This window comes from Populus euphratica, unplaced genomic scaffold (genome assembly GCF_000495115.2).
Source record: "Populus euphratica unplaced genomic scaffold, PopEup_1.0 scaffold2.1, whole genome shotgun sequence".
Taxonomy (NCBI): Eukaryota; Viridiplantae; Streptophyta; class Magnoliopsida; order Malpighiales; family Salicaceae; genus Populus; species Populus euphratica.
The window spans coordinates 615,573-637,854 of NW_011499846.1; the positions used below are offsets into that span (position 1 = coordinate 615,573).

Sequence of the window (22,282 nt, forward strand, 5' to 3'; positions counted from 1 at the left end):
CTGCAGTGTAAATGGATGTGTATGTTACTAGTGCTTCTGTTCAGAATTGAACAGAAGTATCAGCATTTATCCTTGGCTGACTTGAATTTCTACTTGTTCTACAGGCAATTTTTGCTGCAGGAACAGATACAGTAGCTGTTACCATGGAATGGGCAATGTCACTTCTGCTGAATCATCCAGAGATATTGCAGAAGGTAAGAGAAGAGATTGATAGTCAAGTTGGGCATACGCGCTTGGTAGAGGAGTTGGATCTTCCCAAGCTAAAATATCTCCGTTGCGTCATCAATGAGACGCTTCGGTTGTATCCTGTTGTGCCACTCTTACTCCCACGTTGTCCATCTGAAGACTGTACCGTGGCAGGATACAAGGTTCCAAAAGGCACAATCCTACAGGTGAATGCTTTCGCCATGCACAGGGATCCCAAGATGTGGGAACAACCTGACAGGTTCAAGCCCGAGAGATTTGAAGCGACCGAGGAGGAAAAGGAAGGCATCAAGTTTATTCCCTTTGGTATGGGAAGGAGGGCTTGCCCAGGATCTAACATGGGTATGCGCGCAATCATGTTGGCAATGGCTGCACTTTTTCAGTGCTTTGAGTGGGAGAGGACTGGACCGGAGATGGTTGATATGACAGTAGCAGCAGCAATTTCTATGGTTAAGGCTAAGCCTTTGGAGGCTTTTTGTAAACCATATCATTCCATGGCTAACCTGTTCTCCCTACTCTAGGGCGAAGGTATGATCGAGCTTCTGGTCCTTCTATGTTGCCTTTTTCTTTGGCTGGACCACTTCAATCTTCATGCTCATTCTAGAATGATTAATACGTTAATTATTGCTTGATTTGTGTTATTGAGCTGTAAGGAAAACGTGTTGTTGCTTTTGAAATAAATAATGTTTAGAACCATCATCTTGTTGATTTTTGTTTCATAGGTACCATGATTAGGATTGATTTTTATTTTTATTTTTATTTTTATTTTTAAAAAACTAAAATTATATTATTTTAATAAAAAATTTAATAAAAAAATTATCGAGTTGATGATTAGATTTTTAACTAAGATAGATTTAAATTGATTAAGTTACATCAACAATTTAAATTTTTAATCAAATTCTCAATTTTGTCAATATATATCACTAAACTTTGTCAAGATATATCACTAATAAAAAAAAACCAATAAAAAAAACGTGTTATTGCCTTTGAATTGAATAATGTTTATATCTATCATCGTGTTGAATTTTGTTTTACAGTTTTAGAGAAGATAATCATGATTCAAGGATTGATTTTTATTTTTATGTTTTGAAAAAATCAAAACTATATTATTTAAAAAAAATTAATAAAAAAGCCAACAAATTAATAACTAAATCTTAATAAAGTTAGGTTCAGGTTAACTATGTTACAAAAATAATTTAAGTTTTTGATCAAATTTGTCAAGTTTTTTACCCAACTTTGTGAAGATATATCATTAATAAAAAAAAAAGAAAAAATAATAATAAGGAAAACGTGTTGTTGCCTTTGAAATAAATAATATTTAGATCCATCATCTTATTGATTTTTGTTTTATAGTTTATGAGAAAATGCTTTTGATTCAAGTTTTGATTTTTATTTTTATTTTAAAAAAACTAAAATTATACTATTTTATCAAAATATTTAAAAAAAAAACCCTAGCAAGTTGATTATTAAATCTTGATCAGGTTAGATTTAAATCGACTAAACCACCGGATCAATCTAAGTTTTTTCCATTTTTCTTCAACTTGATAAAGAACCTAAGTTGATTGAGTCCGACTTGTCAGCTACTCCAAGTTTTAAAACACTGTTAAAACTAAACATGGTATAAGACAAAAGAAAAAAAAAAAACAGGATAAAAGTTAAATATGCTTACCCTCTACCCCATGCATTAACATATTATCCTAGATCACTAGCTTTCTTTCCACCGTGTCCAGTCTTTAAATAGAGAAATAGAGAAGGAATCATACGATGCGCTAGAGAGAAAATGAAGTAACTCCGTGGTTGAACCTGGCAATCCTCCTCTCTGTCTAATTGATACAATATATATAGCAAAAAAAATAAAATTAAATGTTTTTCTGCCTTAAAGAAAAGCTCATCCGCCGCCTCTATATAGCAAAAAACTCATCCCTTAAAAGAAAAATAATTAAATTATGAAAATATATTAAAGAAATTTATACTCCTAATCTGAGGTCATTCCTCGCCTGATATGGTACCAGCGAGCTAACTTTTTAGGGGACACACCTTGTAGAACCTCCAAGTGAATTATAATTATTTTGTCTAGTATTTAAAATATTCATATTTTTTTTAAGCTTTGCCGTGTCTAACTGAAGAGAGGTGAAAATCATTTCACTTCAAGTATATTATCTCACCTTAATTTCAAAAGTTGCCATTTTTTTCTTTTGACCTTTTCCTATTGATGTAAAGTTAAGTCTGCCCAATTTGGCTGCATTGTACGCTTTAAACAATTGCAAAGATATTAACACCAATTAGACGCCCGTCATAACAGCCTTCCCTGGGATTAATATCAACAAATCTACGGCTGCATATCAACCACTGTCACCTTAACCCAACAATACTGTTCAAATGATTTTTGTGAAAAATTATATTTAAATTTAATTTTTTTATATATTTTAAAATTATATTAATGTGCTAATATCAAAAATAAATTTTAAAAATTAAAAAATTATTTTAATATATTTCTAAATAAAAAATAACTACAACTACATTTCAAATCTGTATGGCCCGGACACCCACGTTAATCTAAAAAAAAAAAAATAATTAAAATCTGTATGGGTAAAACATGAAAAGAAAAGGAAGAAGGAAACAGTAATTTATTTTCATTTCCAATAATGTAATGTGCTTCATTTTCTAAAAATGGATGCAGGCAATGTTAATTGCTGGAAGTGAAACTTCATCTCCTACCATGGAATGGGCAATGTCACTTCTCCTTGAGCATTTTGAAGCAATGAAAAGGGCTTCGGCTATTAGGGGACCGGTTCGCTTTTTGGATGAAACTGATCTGCCGAAGCTAAGTTACCTTCAGAACATAAACGACGAGTCACTTAGATTATATCCGCCAGTTCCGCTTGTACTACCACACGAATCTTCTGCATATTGTACCGTTGGTCGTTTTGATGTGCCACGGGGCACTATGCTACTGATCAATGCATGGACCCTTCAGTGGGACCCATATCATTGGGTGGATCCAGGCAAATTCATCCCACAGCGTCACGACCCTGATTTCTCTATTCATGACCCTTACACAGGCAAAGATTCTCTTAAGGTTTATGTACGATGAAAATCCAAAGTTACATACAATTTTTTTATTTAATTAAATAAAATAATTTTTTTCATAATATAATAATATAACTAGTTTTATAATATAAATTAATTATTTTAATACAAGAAATAGAGCACTAACTAAACATAAAAAATAATAATTATAATAATAAAAAAAGTTTTAAAAATCCTTTAAAAATAGTTTATTAACAAGATATAAACCTGAAAAAAATAACAAGATAGTGAATTTTACAATTCAATAAATAGATAACATTTAATATATAAATATAATGTAATAAAACAATAATGAATATATATAAATATGACTTTAAGTTTATATATGAAAGTTTCTCAAATAGATTATAATAAAAATATTATAAGATAAAATTTATTAGAAAATCAAAATGTAACGAACATGATACTCTATACTATAAAATGACCAATCATCACAGGTTGGTGACTCCTCCAACCAACTAAAGTATAGATATGATGTACACAAAAACTAATATTATTTTGGTAGCATAGATATTTTAACTAATATACCATAGATTCATATCATAATAAAAAAAAAATAGATTTATATTTTAAAGATCAATTCATGATACCAATTAAATGAAAAGCTATTAACTCAGAAGTATATAATAGCTTGTATCAAAGATTCAGTTTGAATAAATGATGATGCTTAATTATAAATAAAAAATAAATAACAATACAAGAATTACCAAGAAAATAATCAATTCCATACAACAACTTGAGTATTTATATTAATCCTTTATCATGTGGAGAATTATCTACTCACTTGACTTAAAATTAAAAATAATACGGAAGAAAATATCAAAGGTAATTTTACTGATGTTCTGCAAGTAGAATATTAAAATTATCTTAATACAAAATGAGACATACCAACAAATAATTTAAAAAGAATGTATAGTCCATTTAATACACTGAACTAAGAGTCTAACTCATAATCCTATATATTTATGAACCAAACTAGTTATTTTTTTCAAAAACCCAAAAATCAAATGATTTTCCCTTAATCTAATTAAAAAATTCACAACACTTAATAATAATTCACTAAATAACCTTAATTATTTACCAAATCAATCTGAATAACTAAAAATATAGTTAGGGGCTATTTTAGAATTTTCTTAGATTTTTTAGTGATCAAATTATAATTTTATCAAATCACAAGACCAAACTAAAAATATTATAAATTCATAACTACATGAACCAAACTGGTCATTTTTTTCAAAAACCTAAAAATCAAATGGTTCCAATTTAAAATAAAAAAATCATAAAATTGGATAATAATTTATCAAATAAATTTCAATTATTCATCACATCAATTTGAAAAACTAAAATTACAACTAGGGATCATATTAGATTTTTCTCAGATTTTTAGGTTCAGATTATAAATTTATCAAATTAGATAATTAAATTAAAAATATTATAAATTTTAACTATATGAATGAAACTGTCATTTTTTACAAGAACCTAAACATCAAATGATTTTTTCAAAATCTAATTTAAAAGAAAATAAATCATAAAAATTTATAATAATTCATAAAAAAAACCTTAATTATTCATCAAATCAATTTGAAAAGCTAAAATTACAACTAGAACCATTCTGGATTTTTCTCATATTTTAAGGATCAAATTATAATTTTATCAAATCAAAAGATCAAACTAAAAATAATATAAATTCATAACTCTATTAAAATTTTCCCATAATTCATTCTCAATCCCACCAAAAATCACCAAATTATAATTTCTTTAAAATTCAAGAACTAAACTATAATTTTCACATATTAAAGAATCAAACTAAATTTAATCTTCAATCTCAAACCAAATTTTTCCACACATCACCCAATAATTTACTAAAAAATCTAATTTAAATTCATTATTTAAATGAACTATAACTCAAGATAAACTAAATAAACCATTATTCATAATAATTAATTTCTAATATTCTAATCAATTCATTAATTAAATCTAAAATAAAATCTTCAAAACCCTAATCTTCAACAAATTTATAATCTTAATTAATACAAAAAATTATGCTAACTGAAACATAAATCTTATTTTTTTTTCTCTTTTCTTTCTTACAGTTCCTTCTCTTCAAAACCGAGAAGACGTCTTCTCTTTCTTTGTTTCTACTTTTTATTTTTATCAACTACGTGTTCAATTACTAAAATGTCCTTCATCCATGCATACCTAAAACTTACTCTTCTAAGGGTATTATTGTCCTTTTCTATTAAACATTCTTTCTTTATTTCAAAATATTACAGTGAGAGAGAGGGGTTCGAGCTAATTCCATTTGGTGCAGGCAAGCAGACAAGTCCTGGGATTGTTGTAGGCAGGCGAGTGGTAGGACTGACATTAGATGCTTTAATTCAATCGTTTGAATAGAACGAGATTGGCAAAGAGGAAATGAACATGGAAGATGGAATAGGACTCACTATGCCCAAGGCTGAGCCCTCGGAGGTCTTGTGTTAACCTCGCTAAGCCATGCTTAAGCATTTCCCCACCTTGTAAATTGTATGATGAAGAAATTTCTCAATAAACTCTCGTAGCTCATGAAAATCCATCCCAAGTATATATAGATACTAATAATGTTCTAAAATTTAAAATATATAAATAAAAAGTTATTTAGTATTTAAAATAATGATTAATCAATATCTTCAAGTGTTTATTTTTTTTTAATCTAAGAATTTCCGACTTATAAATCTTCTCACTCTTCAGTATATAAATCTTGATGTTTGGGATACATTGGGCCATAAAATCATTAGAAATTAGAGAGTTATGATCTAATAATGGATTCCATGGCCTACTACTCTGGTAAAACCGGATTCGATTTATTGAGTGGGAGATCTTTTCTTTGGAATATGATAGAATCACCCACAAGAACTTATTTAAAACAGGAATCAACAAAATCTCTTTATAATTGTGCAGCCGATATAAATATATAAGAACAAACAAGGACAATGTTATCATGGATCATCTTGTTAAACCTGGTCTGTTCGGTAAATTGACATGGGAAATCCATGATTTGAAATTTAAATGGGAAAAATCATTGATTTGATCATTGTTTTGGGTGCAATATTCCTTCCTCGCTAATTTTGGACACTGCAAAGGAGTTCTGATGATAAGAATGGGACGTATAAATGACGAGGGCCTCCTCTCTGTTTTGAAACTGCTTGTGGAACAAAGAGCGACGCCTGATCTTTCCATTTAAAAGCAAATGTCTGCCATTACATCGAGAACACCTCACAAAGAAAAATAATAAAAAAAGGAGAAGATGCCTAGGCTTTGGTTCCATTTGGTGATCAAGTTACGACTTACGAGGGCATTCCAGATTCCAACACTGGCTCCAAAGGACATGCCTGGGAGAACTGAATCAATTTCAGAACGTCTCCAATCAATACTGCAGACACCTAAGTAAAGAATTAAAAAAAAAAAGCAATTCAAGTTAGCGGGCCCTAAAACTCTGTTTATTAATTAATATATATCATAATTTTATATATTAATTATAAAATTATGACATCTCAATTTAGTTTGAATTTGAGTTAATCTCCTTTTCCCTTTGTTCTGCTTCACCCTTAGTTTGAATTTGACATCTCAATTTTCAATTCCAATGCCATTAGCTAATGCAAAATGACAAGGGCTACTGCTAAAACAAATTGGCCTTTTTTACCACATGAATCTTCCGAGGACTGCACTATTAGTGGATTTCATGTGCCCCGAGGCACAATGTTACTGGTCAATACTTGGAGCATTCATAGAGATACCAAGCTGTGGGTGGAGCCAACAAAATTCATGCCAGAGAGATTTGAAGGTGGAGAAGGTGGAGGGTATAAACTGCTTCCATTTGGTGCTGGAAGGCGGGCTTGTCCTGGGGCTGGTCTAGCCAAGCGAATCATAGGCCTGACACTAGGTGTCTTGATTCAGTGCTTTGAGTGGGATAGGGTTAGCAAAGAGGAGATTAATCTGACAGAGGGAACAGGGCTTCCCATGCCCCAAAGCTGAACCACTGGAGGCGTTACGCAGACCTCGCCAATCCATGGTCAACTTAAAACAAATTGGCCTTTTTTACCACATGAATCTTCCGAGGACTGCACTATTAGTGGATTTCATGTGCCCCGAGGCACAATGTTACTGGTCAATACTTGGAGCATTCATAGAGATACCAAGCTGTGGGTGGAGCCAACAAAATTCATGCCAGAGAGATTTGAAGGTGGAGAAGGTGGAGGGTATAAACTGCTTCCATTTGGTGCTGGAAGGCGGGCTTGTCCTGGGGCTGGTCTAGCCAAGCGAATCATAGGCCTGACACTAGGTGTCTTGATTCAGTGCTTTGAGTGGGATAGGGTTAGCAAAGAGGAGATTAATCTGACAGAGGGAACAGGGCTTACCATGCCCAAAGCTGAACCACTGGAGGCGTTATGCAGACCTCGCCAATCCATGGTCAACTTCCTCTCTTCCATGCGAGTTTGAGTGGGATAGAGTTAGCAAAGAGGAGATTAACTTGACAGAGGGAACAGGGCTTCCCATGCCCAAAGCTGAACCATTGGAGGCGTTACGCAGACCTCGCCAATCCATGGTCAACCTCCTCTCTTCTATGTGAAGCATATGGATGATTTTCCTCAAGTATGCTCTCTTTGTTTGCTCTGAGATATTCTATAACTAAGGGAATACTTTTTTCATTGCATCCACAATATATATATATATATATATATATAAGCAATGAAAACCTGTCCCAACTTTGATGAACAAACGAACCAGAATGTAGTTTTGGCTTGCTTAATTCCAGTCGCATGTTTTGCTGGCAATCTGACTAGAAACTCAATATCTGATCATGTAACTTCCCTTAACTAATTTTAATGTCTGATTTAGTCATTCCTAACAAATTTGCTAGATTTTAACTGGTGATTATTTCATCAATAACATATTAGATATTAAATTATTAGGTTCATAGAAACAGAAATTTTTACGCAACAGCAGTTTCCAGCTTCTTAGTGATTTCTTGAACAGTTCTATATAGTCTTTTACTTTTTTAATGTGGATGCTGCTCTATATGGTTTAGTGCATGCGTGAGTGAACACTTTCAAAACTCCACTTGCTGCAACTTGCAAGGGGTTCAAATTTAGCGATGCACAGAGCTATGTTTACGGGGTGACCAGGTTCCTGCTTATGAGATTGCACATTAATTCTGAAGATTTTGCCAGTAACTCCATAGCCGAAGGCTTAATTCCGTCCTGTTATAAGACCTCTCTACACCGTCCAATTGAATGTTTTTTGAACAGTTCTATATAGCCGAAGGTTTTTTGGTGATGATTCCTTCGATTTGGGAGGGTTGCTGCACCTTGACCTCAAGATATTTCAGTGCAATCTTTCGTAGGTTTGAAATTGATACAATTTGGAGTGGGAAGGAGGTCATGTCCCGGGGCTGGCCTTGTTAATAGGGTGGTGGGATTAGCATTGGCTTCCTTGATTCAATGCTTTGAGTGGGAGAGAATTCGTGAAGAGGAAATAGAGAGGGGTCAGGAATCACCATGCTTAAAGCTAAGCCTTTGAAAGCAATGTTCAATGCTCGCCTGTCCATGATTGATGTCCTTGCGTAGCTGGAAATTCTGTCTAATCACCTTTGCAAAATAATCATTACAGATCCAAATTAGTTCCTCTACAATTGAAAGATCTGTATTTTATTATTTGACTGTAGGTAAAGCATTACACAATCTACTGTAATTTTAAGAACACAGTAAGTGTGTGTATATATTAAAGTGTTTTAAATTTTATATTTAAAAAATATATTTTGTTTTTAGAATATAAAATATATATATGAATGAGTTTGAAATTTCATATTAAAAAAATAATTTTTTTATAATTATTGAATATATATATATATATAAAAGAGTTTTAAATCTTATATTGAAAAAACATAATTTTTGAAAAACATAATATATATATATATATAAATTTTAAATCTCACATTAAAAAATAATTTTTTTTTAATATATAAAATATATATACTAAAAAGTTTTAAATTTCATAATAAAAAATAAAATATTTTTCTTATATTTATATAGTAAATTTTAAAAAGTATTAATAACTAATTAAAAAATATGAAAAATTATATTTAAAAAAAACATAAAATCTTATTGAGATTTACACAAATCATGGGTCAATCACGTTTTATTGAGTTATTATATTGTTCAGTATTTTAATAAATCCAGACCAGTTCATTTACCAAGTAAATTCGCTGTACCAGGTTTAATAAGACAGGAAGAAGAACTGAACCAATGTCAGAACGTCTCCAATCAATTAAAAAAATAAAAATTCAAGTTAGCCGACACTAGAACTCTGTTTATTAATTAAAATATATCATACTAATTACTAATAGAAAATGACGAGGGCTATTGCACTGACAGAAAATACACGCAAAGGTTTATGATTGTATAGACAATTGAGTTTATCTCCTTTTCCCGTGTTCTGCTTCACCTTTATTTTGAATTGGACATCTCAATTTTCAATTCCAATGCCATTAGCTAATGCAAAATGACAAGGGCTACTGCACTGACAGAAAATACACGCAAAGGCCAATTTATTTTAGCTGTCTCTATCAATTATTTAGCTTTTGCAGGTTTTAGTGGCCGGCCAACTATATAAACTTTACCTTTGCAATCAAAATTTCTGTGTCTGGCTAATCTAAGCACTCTCTAGGTCAATGATTGTGATATCTGCAAAGTTCCTCTAGGATTCAAGACTTTTGACTTGAAGATTTCATAGCGGGAAGTGTAATCGAATCAGTCTGAATCTCTAGATCCTGTCCATCATAGCTTATATCTGTAATTTCTTCATACTAATTACTGCTGTTTTATCGTGAATTTTATTAACATCCATCCTTCTTACGCAGAAGCCTGCACAAAGGAAGATGGAGGTATCTCACTGGTTCAACTTTGCAGCCCTGTTCTTCTTCTTTGTGCTCGCATCAAAGCTTGTTATATGCAAGCTTGGAAATCCCAAAAACCTCCCACCTAGTCCACCTTCTCATCCTATCATAGGGCATCTCCATTTATTAAAGCAACCTATTCATAGAACTCTATGCGAGCTTTCTAGGAAGTATGGTGACATACTGTTTCTCCGATTTGGGACTCGTAAAGTCCTTGTAATCTCTTTACCATCAGCCGTTGAAGAATGCTTTACTATAAAAGATGTAATATTTGCTAACCGCCCTCGTACACTAGCTGGAAAACACCTCAATTACAACTCCACAACCGTGGGTTTCTCTTCTTATGGTGAGCATTGGCGCAACCTCAGGCGCTTAACAACCATTGAGCTCTTCTCTACAAGTCGTGTTGCCTCGTTCTCCGATATTAGAAAAGAGGAAGTTCAGCTATTGCTAAAGCAATTGTTTCGGGATTCCTGCAAACAACAGGCTAAGGTGGGGCTTACAACAAGTTTTATGGAGCTTACATTCAATGTTGTGATGAGAATGATTGCAGGAAAACGTTATTATGGAAAAGAAGTTGTGGATGAAGAAGCGAGACAGTTTCAGAATATTATAAAAGAAATGGAGGCGCTGCGAGGGAGTTCTAACATGAATGATTTCTTTCCAGTACTGCAATGGATAGATTTCCAAGGTTTGGAGAAGAGAATGATGGGGTTGATGAAGAAGATGGACAAATTCTTGCAGGATCTCATCGAGGAGCACCAGAAAGTGAGGAGTCAGTCATCTCAGTCCACCAAGAAGAATAACGGTTTGGGCAACCAAAAGAGAAACACGACACTTATTGATGTTATGTTATCGTTGAAAGAGACAGAACCTGAATTCTATACTGATCAAACCATAAAAGGTGTAATCATGGTAAGAAAATCTCTAGAACTTATGATCCCAATTTCAACAAATTGACTGGAGACAACTGTTGGGGATCACCAGTGATCATTCAGTTAGGTGACGTGCAATAGGCTCTTTACTATTGATAATTTCTACTAATATTGCTGTTTATCTGATATCTTCATTCTGAAGGCATATTGGTAACACATCTGAGCATGTGCAGACAACACTAACCGCTGGAAGCCAAACTTCAGCAGCTACCTTAGAGTGGGCAATGTCGCTTCTCCTTAACAATCCGGAAACAATGCAAAAGGCTTCTGAAGAGATAGATGCTATTGTTGGAACAGAGCACATATTGGATGAAGTAGATGTAACAAAGCTCAGTTACCTCCAAAACATAATTAACGAGACATTGAGGCTCTTTCCACCCACGCCGCTTCTTTTGCCACATGAATCTTCCGAGGACTGCACTATTAGTGGATTTCATGTGCCCCGAGGCACAATGTTACTGGTCAATACTTGGAGCATTCATAGAGATACCAAGCTGTGGGTGGAGCCAACAAAATTCATGCCAGAGAGATTTGAAGGCGGAGAAGGTGAAGGTTATAAACTGCTTCCATTTGGTGCTGGAAGGCGGGCTTGTCCTGGGGCTGGTCTAGCCAAGCGAATCATAGGCCTGACACTAGGTGTCTTGATTCAGTGCTTTGAGTGGGATAGGGTTAGCAAAGAGGAGATTAATCTGACAGAGGGAACAGGGCTTACCATGCCCAAAGCTGAACCACTGGAGGCGTTATGCAGACCTCGCCAATCCATGGTCAACCTCCTCTCTTCTATGTGAGGCAAATGAATGATTTTCCTCAATTATGCTTTCTTTGTTAACAAAGGAAATACTTTTTTCATATCATCCACAATAATATATATAAGCAATGAAAACCTGTCCCAACTTTGATGAACAAACGAACCAGAATGTAGTTTGGCTTGCTTAATTCCAGTCGCATGTTTTGCTTGCAATCTGACTAGAAAGTCCCAATATCTGATCATGTAACTTCCCTTAACTAATTCTAATGTCTGATTTAGCCACTCCGAACAAAATTCGCGAGATTTGAACTAGTGATTATTTAAATAAATATCAGATATTATATCAAAAATTATCTCAACTTAAAGAACTAAATTATTAGGTTCATAGAAACAGAATTTTTTACGCAACAGCAGTTTCCAGCTTCTTAATGATTTCTTGAACAGTTCTATGTAGTCTCTTCTTTTTTTAGTGTAGATGCAGCTCTATATAGTTTAGTGCATGCGTGAGTGAACGCTTTCAAAACTCCACTTGCTGCAACTTGTAAGGGGTTCAAATTTAGCGTTGCACAGAGGGAGTGGGGAGGAGGTCATGTCCCGGGACTGGCCTTGCTAATAGGGTGTTGGGATTAGCATTGGCTTCCTTGATTCAATGCTTTGAGTGGGAGAGAATTCGTGAAGAGGAAGTAGACATGTCTGAGGGGTCAGGAATCACCATGCTTAAAGCTAAGCCCTGGAAAGCAATGTTCAATGCTCGCATGTCCATGATTTATGTCCTTGCGTAGCTGGGAATTATGTCTGATCACCTTTGCAAAATAATCATTACAGATCCAAATTAGTTCCTTACAATCTTTGTTATTTTTGGTAATTTTGTTGAAGAGTTTTTTTATTTTGAAATATATTAAAATATTTTAAAAAATATATATATAGAAAAATAAAAAATAATTTTAAATTAAAAAATTAAATTTTAAAAACACAATTTCAGATTCATTATCAATCTCGAATTATGTGACTGAAAAACTGTTTTTCTTCTTATCTCAACCTTATGAACATGTTTGGAAATCATGGTGTCAATCGTATTTTTAAGAATTTTAAATTTTTTTTTATTTAAAATGACTTTTTTTAAAAATTTTAGATCATGATGATGTAAAAAATAGTTTTTTAAAAATAAAAAAATTATTTTAGTATATTTTTAAACAAATAACAATTTAAACTATACACAATCCCAAAAAAAACCAGTCGCAAAAATTACTTGCTGTCATGGCCTGGTCTTAGATTACCGGTTACATTAGAGGAAGGTCGCGCTTCAAAGTTTTAACAATTTAAACTATACACAATTCCTTGATTCATTGCCTCCAAAGACAGGGAAGAGGTCATTTTTGTGCTGTCAATTAAGCATCATTGCGTAGTTTTTTGTTTTCTTTTAGTGAAATTTCGTTCCTTGTTGTTATTAAAAAAAAGTGTGTTTATTATTGTTCTTTTAAAATATAGCTTTTTATCTCCAAATTTATTAAATTCGCCTGTTCAAGATAAATCAAAGTAAATCTAAATTATATAATTTCAAAAAAAAATTAAAAATTAAAATTGAATTATTTTAAAAAGCTTAACTAGATCAATGAAATTGTAGATAAACTAGTCAAGTTCACAATCTCAATTTCTATTTAATTTATTTTAAAACCTAACTCACTAGGTTTAATGAGAATGCTTCTCTAAAAAATCAAAAACCAAGAAAGAAAGAAAAAAGATAATCCAATTTTGAATATGAAATTTGCTTAAAAATAAAAGCTGAAGATTAAATGATATTTTACAAATTTATATATCTTCGTGACGCAGGAACGTATCAATAGTTAATTTCTTTTTTTTCTTTTTTTTTAATTTGGAACATTAGCCATAATTTTGTTTTCCACAGCCGTCCACGTGGCATTGAACACTCCCGATTGTCACGAATTAGATCTAAGGTGACCCGTCACACGACATCACCCCATCATAAAACGACGCCACACCAATTCCCCCTTCACATTTCACACACCCTTAGTACTTCCATCCTTTTCTCTCTCCACCCCTCGCCTCTCTTGCAAAAAGACCCCCAAAATGACGGACGCCGAAACGACCCCCACCGTCTCCACCACAGCACCGCCATCAGACGACCACTCCTCTGCGGAGGGTATAAAGAAGCAGGCAAGCGGCGGCTTTTCTTTGCCATCAGACGACCACTCCTCTGCGGAGGGTGCAAAGAAGCAGACAAGCAGCGGCTTTTCTTTTAGCATTTGGCCACCGACTCAACGCACTCGCGACGCAATTATTTCCCGTCTAATCGAGACCTTATCCACCACGTCCGTTCTCTCCAAGCGCTACGGTACTCTACCTCAAGGAGAGGCCTCCGAAGCCTCCCGCCGCATTGAGGAGGAGGCATTCTCTTTCGCCACCGCCGTGGCTTCCTCCGAGAAGGACGGGCTTGAGGTTCTCCAGCTTTACTCTAAGGAGATCAGTAAACGGATGTTAGAGACCGTCAAGGCTCGGGCTGGATCGGGTGCCAATGGTGATAATAGTGCGACGGAGACAGCGAGCGCTGATGTGACGCCGAAGGCGGTGGCGAACGAAGAGGTTTCGAGCTCTGCTGAGGCTGAAGCTTGATCTAATTAGGGTTATTAGCTTCAAATTTGGTATGCTTTTAGGGTTTTTTGTCTTTTTAATTTTGGTGTTTACTATGTTAAGATCTGGATATTTTAACTTATGGTTTTTTATGGTGATTATATGATGATAATGATTTAGTATTATTATTAATAACTAGGTTTATTCTAATTTCTGATTGTTACAGTTTTGTGTTTTGATGTGTTTGCTATTTGCTGGGCTATTTGTGATCATGACAGTGTTAATGAAGTGAAAATTTAGGTCTCATCAGCATGTTCATTGATTGATATCATAGAATATAGGGCACACTGATGGGCTCGTGTTAGGGATTTGATTTAGTGGTGGGCAAATTTTGTTTTGTGTATGTAATTGTGGTTTCTCAGAGCCAAGTCTGTTGTGTTTTATTTAAGAGCTTAAAATCGTATGTTTTTTGCTTTTTGCTTTTCGCAAATCAGTCTGTTGTGTTTTATTTAAGAGCTTAAAATCGTATGTTTTTCGCTTTTCGCGAATCTTGAATTTCAATTGGGGCATTTTACAGAATTGTTTTAGAAATATAATCACTATACTACATTGCTGGTGGGTTGTGAAAACAAAGAGAAATTGGACACAGTGTGAAATGGGGAAAAGGAAAAATGTTGTGAATGTATTATTGTAGTATTTCCTCTGTCAATTGTTGGTGTTGTGAGATGTCTAAAAGAAAAAAATCATTCCTTTTGTAACTGGTGGGAAGACATTGTTATGTTATTCAACCCTTGATTACGCATGTTGTGCAATTCTCATGAGATGCTTTTGTGTAGACTAGGCTTAATGCACATACAAGCCTTCAATTTTCACTCAGACACCGCTAGACACTTTTGTTTATCTAATTTCTAGAGTGCATGCTTGTACGATGGAGTGTGGTTATGAAGTCCTTATGCTAGTTGTTTTAAAAAAACTGTTATTTGGATAGCTGAACCCAGGGAAGTTTCTGTTCTAGAGAGTTTGGTACTACTAATGTTTTCTACCATCTTTTTGGTTGATCCAAGTTTCAACTTGGTTCCTATACCTAATTGTTCCTGTGTTAACCCCAGCAATCTGAAATTCCTTTTTAACAGTCTAGGACATTAGGCACGAGCTACTAGTATTATGCTTGGTGACTGGAAAGTGTTCTTGTCCCCATTCCTTTCTGCATCATATACTGATCATTCTGTGTTGGGTTGTGGGGCCGTTTTCAACTTCTGAAAACGATTAGACTTAAATGTCACCGGTAATATCTCTCATTGCAAAAAGCAGCCATTTCATTTTCTGGAATTTAAATCAGTTACTATGACTGCAGTACAAGAGACAGCCTTTCTCCCCTCTTCACTTGACGTATCAATTTATGGGTTTTTTTTATTTTTATTTGCTGGATCCTCCTAGCATAGTGTCTGGCTCATATGTGCAGTGTCACAATAATTATTTCCCTTAATCAAGATAATTGAGAATGATATGAATGAAAAGAACAAAAAAAATTTGTATTTTATCAATAAAAAAAATAGTTCTTGCTTAGTATTTTAGGTAATAGAAACATTAACTGATTCTGAAGTCTGGGATTGATTATGTAAAGAAAATATTTTAACACTTTTAGTACATTTTACCTGAAATAAAATGTATTGTTTATTTATCTAATATAAATTAAAAAAATATTGTATTTTCTAATTAAACATGTCTAATGTTTAAGAAAAGATATCCTTGATAAGGATGTTTTTATCTTACAAGGTTAAAAATTTAATCGTTTTAATGCCAGCATAAAAAATAAAATAAGTTATTTTTTACTTAATATTAGGAATATGTTTTATATACAAGTTTATAATCTTGTATATTAAAAGAAATATTTTTTTGATTATTCTTTTATGAACATGTTTTATGTATAAGTTTATAATTTTATATATTAAAATAAATAAAATAATTTTTTTTGTATTTTTAAAATATGGGTCAAAATCCTTCAGAATTTTACAAATTTATAAAATTCATACAATATTTAAAAAAAACATGTCAAAGTATTTTAAATTTTTTAAAAAAATACTTGATTAAATTTAGGATTTTTAATCATGTGCGCATATATATATATAAGGTAAAAATTTATTTTTCTTTGTAATAAAACTATCAAAAATAAATTAATGAGTGTTTGTTGATTACATCTTTAAACCCAAAAATCTTTTAACAAAAATTATTGCACGCCAAACATGATTTTAAATATTTTGACTCACTTATTTTAAAAGATGTGAATGCAATAACACTATGTAAGTAATTTAAATCTCTTTTATGTAAATATAAATATAAAATAAAATAAATAAAAATCAACAAAAGCAGGCTACCAAGAAATACTTTTGGACCAATAAGGTATATTTATAACAATTACTTTCTCTCGGCCATTTTGACACGACATGAAAAATATAATATAAACTCGAACTGTAAAATTGTAAAGTTGTAATTTATTTTTTAACTAATTATATATTAATAATTTTAATCAAGAAATTAAATTACATTAAAATTTGATAAAATAAGTCAACAATATTATAATCAATGAGTGATGTAAATAGAATGAGAAAAATAGTATGAAATAATAAATTAATGACATGAAAAAATAAAAAAGTTTCAAAACAAAAATTTTTAATATAGAAAAATCACTAAAATATAGGAAGCACACATAAATCTAGTGATAACCTAGTTGTTTCCATTACAATAAATCTTAGTGGACCCTTTTTATGTTGCAAGCTAATGAGTTTAAATTAGTAATTAATTAACTTAAATTTAATATTGAAATAAATCCCTAAATAATGTTTAATATGTTAGAAAAAAAATCAAATTAAAAAATATTTAAAATTAAATAAATAAAAAAATAAAGAATAATAAGAAATCTTCACATTAAATTTCCTTCATGTAACCTGAATCTCTAATTTTTGTATATTCTTAGTAGATTTAAGTCTTAACTTTAAACATGTTGTTTTCTTTTGTTTTGATGAATTATTGAACCTACGATATATAGTTTAAAAGTTTCAGATATCTAGTTTCTATCTTAACTTTAATTGAAGTAAAATTCTACTGGTATCTCTAGATATATCCTAAACAGTATACAGAGGTATTGTTTAATATATTTGACAATATTAGTTTATTAAATTTGACTATCCGAAATATTATGTTTTCTAACTTCATTTGACCTAAAAACTTACCATAATATATTTTTATGTATCTTATATTTTTCAGTAAAATTTCAACTTTATCTAATATATAATTTAAAATATATGTTTAATCTCGCAAAACTATTTAGCAGATATTTTAAAGCCAAATTTAAACTTGAATTGGTTTATATCACAAATTTAGTAAACTCGTAAAATTGGATCGAGTTTACCAATTTTATTAATTTTGCACGAGTTAGGTCTGATTTTACTGGTTTTAAGTTTTTAGTCCGATTTAGCATGCTAGATGTATGTTGACTCGTAAAGATTTTACAAATTAACTCGCGATTTTAACAACCTTGATCTTAGCTTTCCAATTTCGCTTCTCATAAAAACTTTTGTTTAGGCTTTTGGATATCTACACTTATGTTTTTTATTAATATTTTTTTCTTCTCTCTTTTTAAGCTTCTTTTCTTGATCTTAAAGGGGTATTTATAGGGTTTTACTAGTGTTTTAGGAGGTCTTGAATTCATTTTTTTCCTTTTGATATTGAAAGAAATTTTATAAACTTTTGATAAGAATCCATTAAGAATTCTTTGTGTGTGAACACATGAAAACCAAATCTGTTTTTGCAAGATTAGTGCATTATTGGGGCTGACTGAGTTACCCACTTTTGAGGTCTCGTTGGAGCAATTATGATGTCATTATTGCCCAAGACCACCTGAAATTGGTAAATAGGGTGCACATCTTTTATTTAGATTTAATTTTGCACAATTGAGAGGTCAGCAGCTCCATATTTATTTGCTTGAAATTGTCATCTCAATCAGTTAAAATTATCAAAATAAAGATGCAAGCTAACAAATGACGTGTCTTTCACCTTCTTTTCATTAAGTCCAAATAGCATGTTCTTTAGGGTTCTTAATTTGGAATTTGATAAATTTCAATTAAGTTTTTTTTTTAATTATTTTTAATTATACTCGTAATTACCTTCAAACTTTTAATTTCAAGCAATTTTATCCTTGTTAAACTCAATTGACAGCCTCAAAGTTGACCACTATTTTCATTTTAGTTTTTAGTTCTGAATTTGTGCATTTCAAACCTTTATTAATTTAAAATTTTTAATTTATTTAATTTGACCTATAATTTGGTCAATTTCAGCCCTTACATTCACATGTCTTTTTCAGTTTGATTATTAGTTTTGGACTTCTTCAATTAAGTTCTTAATTGCTCATCAAACTTCAATATTATACAATTAAGATCCTAATTTGATCAAATTAACTTTTAAAAATTACAATTCAACCCCTAGTTTTTAATGTTTTTCAATTAAAGCCTAATTTGACTACAAATATCAATTTTTCTTGCAATTAAGCCCTCAATAAATTCAATTAAACATTGAAAAATTCCATTTGAGTCCTTAAACATTTAATTTTGAATTTTTCTCCTTAAATTAATTTTTTTTTTTTGCCACTAGAATCTTCATTAGTTGAAAATACATTGTTAAATTTTTTAATCTTATATATGTTGATCTTTCTCAACTAGTCTACAATAATTTCCTAGCTATTATAGTGTGTTATTCTTACTGATATATATATATAATTTTCTTCCAACTTTTCTTCAATTTTTTTTTTGTATTTTTTCTTTTCTAGTTTATTTTTCGGTTTATATGGGCCCCCCAAAATGGCTAACACTACTGTCTTTATCAAATATTTATTGGTTGGTATATGTTTCTGTTTAAGCATGTTATCAATATTCTGCTCTAATCTAGGATGACCTGCCTCACCAGAGTACATTTTGAAATGTCGGAGTTGTGCTGCTGCTTGGACAGCAGAATGAATTGGTTATCCGTGGAGTGGTGGGTATACTTTCTGATCCTGTTGATTATACCAGTGATGTGTGTCGTAACAATGATTTAATACTTGAAATGCACCTCCACTGTTAATTATACCCGTGACCAGTGGCCTAAGCATTTTAGCGTAGGAATTGCTTTTTCTCTACCGAAAGGAAATACCACTCTTTAAGCTTAGAAAGCGTATTGTGAACTGTCAGTGGAAAAGAAAGGGCATTTTTGAATGAGGTTAAGCCAGCAACGCGAAAGAGAAGTAGGAGATTAGGCCGCCTAATTCAGATCAAGGAGAAATTCCCCAAGAAAAGAAAGAGTAGAGCCTTAGCTATAGTCTAACTAGGTTGGTGCTTTACCAATATTAATCCTTGACGTATGCTCGTATTAGGCTGATAATATTTGTGACTTTGAAGTGTGGAATTGCAGTGTTTGAAAACGTCCTGTTTCTTTCAAGGCTAGGGACTTTTATACTGTAGTTTTGCGGACCGCATACATGCTTCTACTATAACATTCCTTGCCCCCCGACCCTGTAATTCTGATGGTCTGGATTATTACAATTGTTTATGATGCTTAAGAAAGTTATCATGGGATAACTAAATGTTGTCTTAGGTTTCAGATTGTCCAGTCCTGCTCTTCCGTCTCCCTGGAGATATTTCACACTTGCACTGCACATCTTAGATTGCCTTTGTGTTTCAAAGCCTTGCAAAGCTTTTAAGAGTAGCAGTTCAAAAGCCATTCACTCGATCCTCACTTCCAAGTTCCAACTCTATACCTTTTACTGAAAGGAAGGTATTAATCAGTAATACTCTGCTTTTTGTATAGTATGTCTCCTTTTGGATGAAGAGGATTTTGATTTTGCTTCAACAAACTTTTCATTGCATGCATCTGTATTATCCAGGTGGTTGAAATATTTTGAAAGTTTTCCCTTGACACTTGAATCTTTGTATGATAAGTAGGTAACCTAATTGAAAGGATATCTACTGTCGGTAATTTGTAGTTATTTCAAGGACCACACATAAGTTGTTCACATTACAATCTAGTCGAAGGCTCGTGTATAGTCCCTGCATGCTCGATCAAGGTTAATTATTGGGAAAAAAATTTGGTGTGCGTCAATATGAAAGGATTGGCATGGAAGTTTAGATTGTTTTGAGTGATTCCCATCATGCTAATCTCTCTCTCTCTCTCTCTATTCTAGTAGTTGTAACCTAGAACAGTTCTATATTTTTCTGTATCTGGGTATAATTTATGCAGGCATGTCCTTGGAATAAATTAATTAGTCCTATAGTTATTGTTCAGGTCTTCTGGATGTTCTTTGGTATTTATCCTCGGTACCTAGAAAGAAACTTGTATTCCTTTACGAGACATCAACATGAGTGGTGGCTGAAGTTATTCTCGTGCACAGTGCACTCTCTCTCTGGAGTCTGGAATTTAGAACCAGCATAAAAACCATAGTTATAAGACCGGCCTGAGTCACTGTTTTGCAGTGTTAATGGTCAACTGAATTTTTTAAACGAAAATAATGTCATTTTTTTAATTTTTTACTAAAAAACCAGAAAAGATATCTTTGTGAAAAAATAACAATCTGATTCAAAATGAAACCTGGCTCGGGCCAGGTTCTGGTTAGCAGATAGTGAGCTTTCCAGCTAATAAAAACAACATGTTAGATGTACTAATAAGACAGGGTCAGTGGATGTTACGTCCCAGTAGCTCCAATGCATTTGCTCTTTCACTACAATTGATCCTCGTTAAACTTTTAAAATAGACTGACCAAGATTTGAGGGTGAGCAGTTTGGAGAGGGAAATTTTGCGGCAAATTTGAGAATTCAACTTTGACTCCCACCAAATCAACCTCTTTTTTTAAAAAAACCTCTTGGAGACTTTGATATGCAGCTGCAGCTGTAGTCCCAAGTTTTTGACCAGAAAATCGTAGTGGGTGGTGGTGATGAAAGCATTTCTGTCAAAATTATATATTCCCATCCATTTGAATTCAATCGCAAGGGTGTCAGCAGTAGAAGCTCGGTGCACTGGTTGTCGGTTCTCTACTAACATTTTCTTTGTTCTTTCTCCTTTTTTCTTGAAAACAAACAGGTCGAATTAAATTAGGTGGTGTTTGACAAACAGTGACATGGATGAAAAATTGAGCTTGCCAAAAAGGACAGAAAGAGTTGTTAATTTGAACGCATTTTACCTACTTTCTCATCAATGAGTTGTACACTGTAATTCTGCTAATAATATATGGTGTAAATTGATTTTATGATAAAATCATAATGGGAAAAGGAATAGGTTTTTCTCCTAATTAATTTAAAGAGGGAGACCCAAGACATTTCACTGCAATTTTTTAGCACAAAATCTTGCCACTTGGATTTTCTATATTTTTTATGATGACCAATTTTAATTTCAATAAAGGGGAATATGCATTTAAGATTATATGTTTAGGAATGCGTTACAAGATATTTTATCTTTTAATTAAAAATATATTAAAGTAATATTTATTTAGATTTTTTTTATTTTTTACATCTTCATATTAAAATTATTAAATATACATAAAAAATAATTTAATATTTCAAGTAAAAAATTAATTTAACCGCAAAACAAGCACTTGCTATGGGCAAACAATAAGTCAAGCATAGGAAACCGAACCTTATTTTTTTATTGCAAATGGAGGCGAGATCAAGTGCCTCTATTTTGGCGTGATCTAGTGCCATATTTTTATTGCCACCATTCTATCAGAATCTTCCTTTTGACTTGGAGGCATAAATGTTTACAGAA

General features: G+C 32.3%; 5 protein-coding genes across 6 annotated transcripts in view; all 5 read left to right on the forward strand.

Annotated features, from left to right (window-relative positions):
• The window catches only part of LOC105128968 (isoflavone 2'-hydroxylase-like), a 2,339-nt gene extending 1,439 nt beyond the window's left edge, over positions 1-900 (forward strand). Inside the window, exon 2 of the mRNA XM_011030832.1 lies at positions 105-900. Coding sequence (XP_011029134.1) covers positions 105-725 — 621 coding nt within the window. The 3' untranslated portion in view covers positions 726-900. The remainder of the gene's footprint in view (positions 1-104) is intronic.
• The window catches only part of LOC105128977 (isoflavone 2'-hydroxylase-like), an 11,834-nt gene extending 10,917 nt beyond the window's left edge, over positions 1-917 (forward strand). The window contains exon 3 of the mRNA XM_011030852.1: positions 733-917. The gene's annotated coding sequence lies outside the window, so the exon portion shown is untranslated. The remainder of the gene's footprint in view (positions 1-732) is intronic.
• Positions 918-7,403: 6,486 nt separating this feature from the next.
• Positions 7,404-8,105, forward strand: LOC105128992 (cytochrome P450 81F1-like). The gene is made up of 2 exons (XM_011030865.1): positions 7,404-7,740; positions 7,877-8,105. Exons 1-2 carry the CDS (start codon positions 7,429-7,431, stop codon positions 7,898-7,900), a joined length of 336 nt encoding a protein of 111 aa, XP_011029167.1. The 5' UTR covers positions 7,404-7,428; the 3' UTR covers positions 7,901-8,105.
• A 1,804-nt stretch (positions 8,106-9,909) lies between these two features.
• On the forward strand, positions 9,910-11,984 carry LOC105128996 (isoflavone 2'-hydroxylase-like). Of its 2 annotated transcripts, XM_011030885.1 has the most exons (3): positions 9,910-10,070; positions 10,190-11,140; positions 11,334-11,984. In XM_011030885.1, exons 2-3 carry the CDS (start codon positions 10,208-10,210, stop codon positions 11,946-11,948), a joined length of 1,548 nt encoding a protein of 515 aa, XP_011029187.1. In that variant the 5' UTR covers positions 9,910-10,070; positions 10,190-10,207; the 3' UTR covers positions 11,949-11,984. The 2 variants fall into 2 exon arrangements, with proteins under 2 accessions (XP_011029187.1, XP_011029179.1); XM_011030877.1 differs by having other exon boundaries at positions 9,910-11,140.
• Positions 11,985-13,905: 1,921 nt separating this feature from the next.
• Positions 13,906-14,716, forward strand: LOC105129008 (MFP1 attachment factor 1-like). Its single transcript, XM_011030899.1, has one exon. The coding sequence runs from the start codon at positions 13,997-13,999 to the stop codon at positions 14,537-14,539; it is 543 nt and encodes a 180-aa protein (XP_011029201.1). The 5' UTR covers positions 13,906-13,996; the 3' UTR covers positions 14,540-14,716.
• Positions 14,717-22,282: the final 7,566 nt, after the last annotated feature.

Bases quoted from the DNA above. Each gene is read 5' to 3' on its own strand.
- LOC105128992 (XM_011030865.1), top strand. From the start codon at position 7,429: ATGTTACTGGTCAATACTTGGAGCATTCATAGAGATACCAAGCTGTGG. The intron at 7,741-7,876 runs GTCAACTTCCTC...CGCCAATCCATG, and splicing joins GCAGACCTCGCCAATCCATG to GTCAACCTCCTCTCTTCTAT.
- LOC105128996 (XM_011030877.1), top strand. From the start codon at position 10,208: ATGGAGGTATCTCACTGGTTCAACTTTGCAGCCCTGTTCTTCTTCTTT. The intron at 11,141-11,333 runs GTAAGAAAATCT...GAGCATGTGCAG, and splicing joins CCATAAAAGGTGTAATCATG to ACAACACTAACCGCTGGAAG.
- LOC105129008 (XM_011030899.1), top strand. From the start codon at position 13,997: ATGACGGACGCCGAAACGACCCCCACCGTCTCCACCACAGCACCGCCA.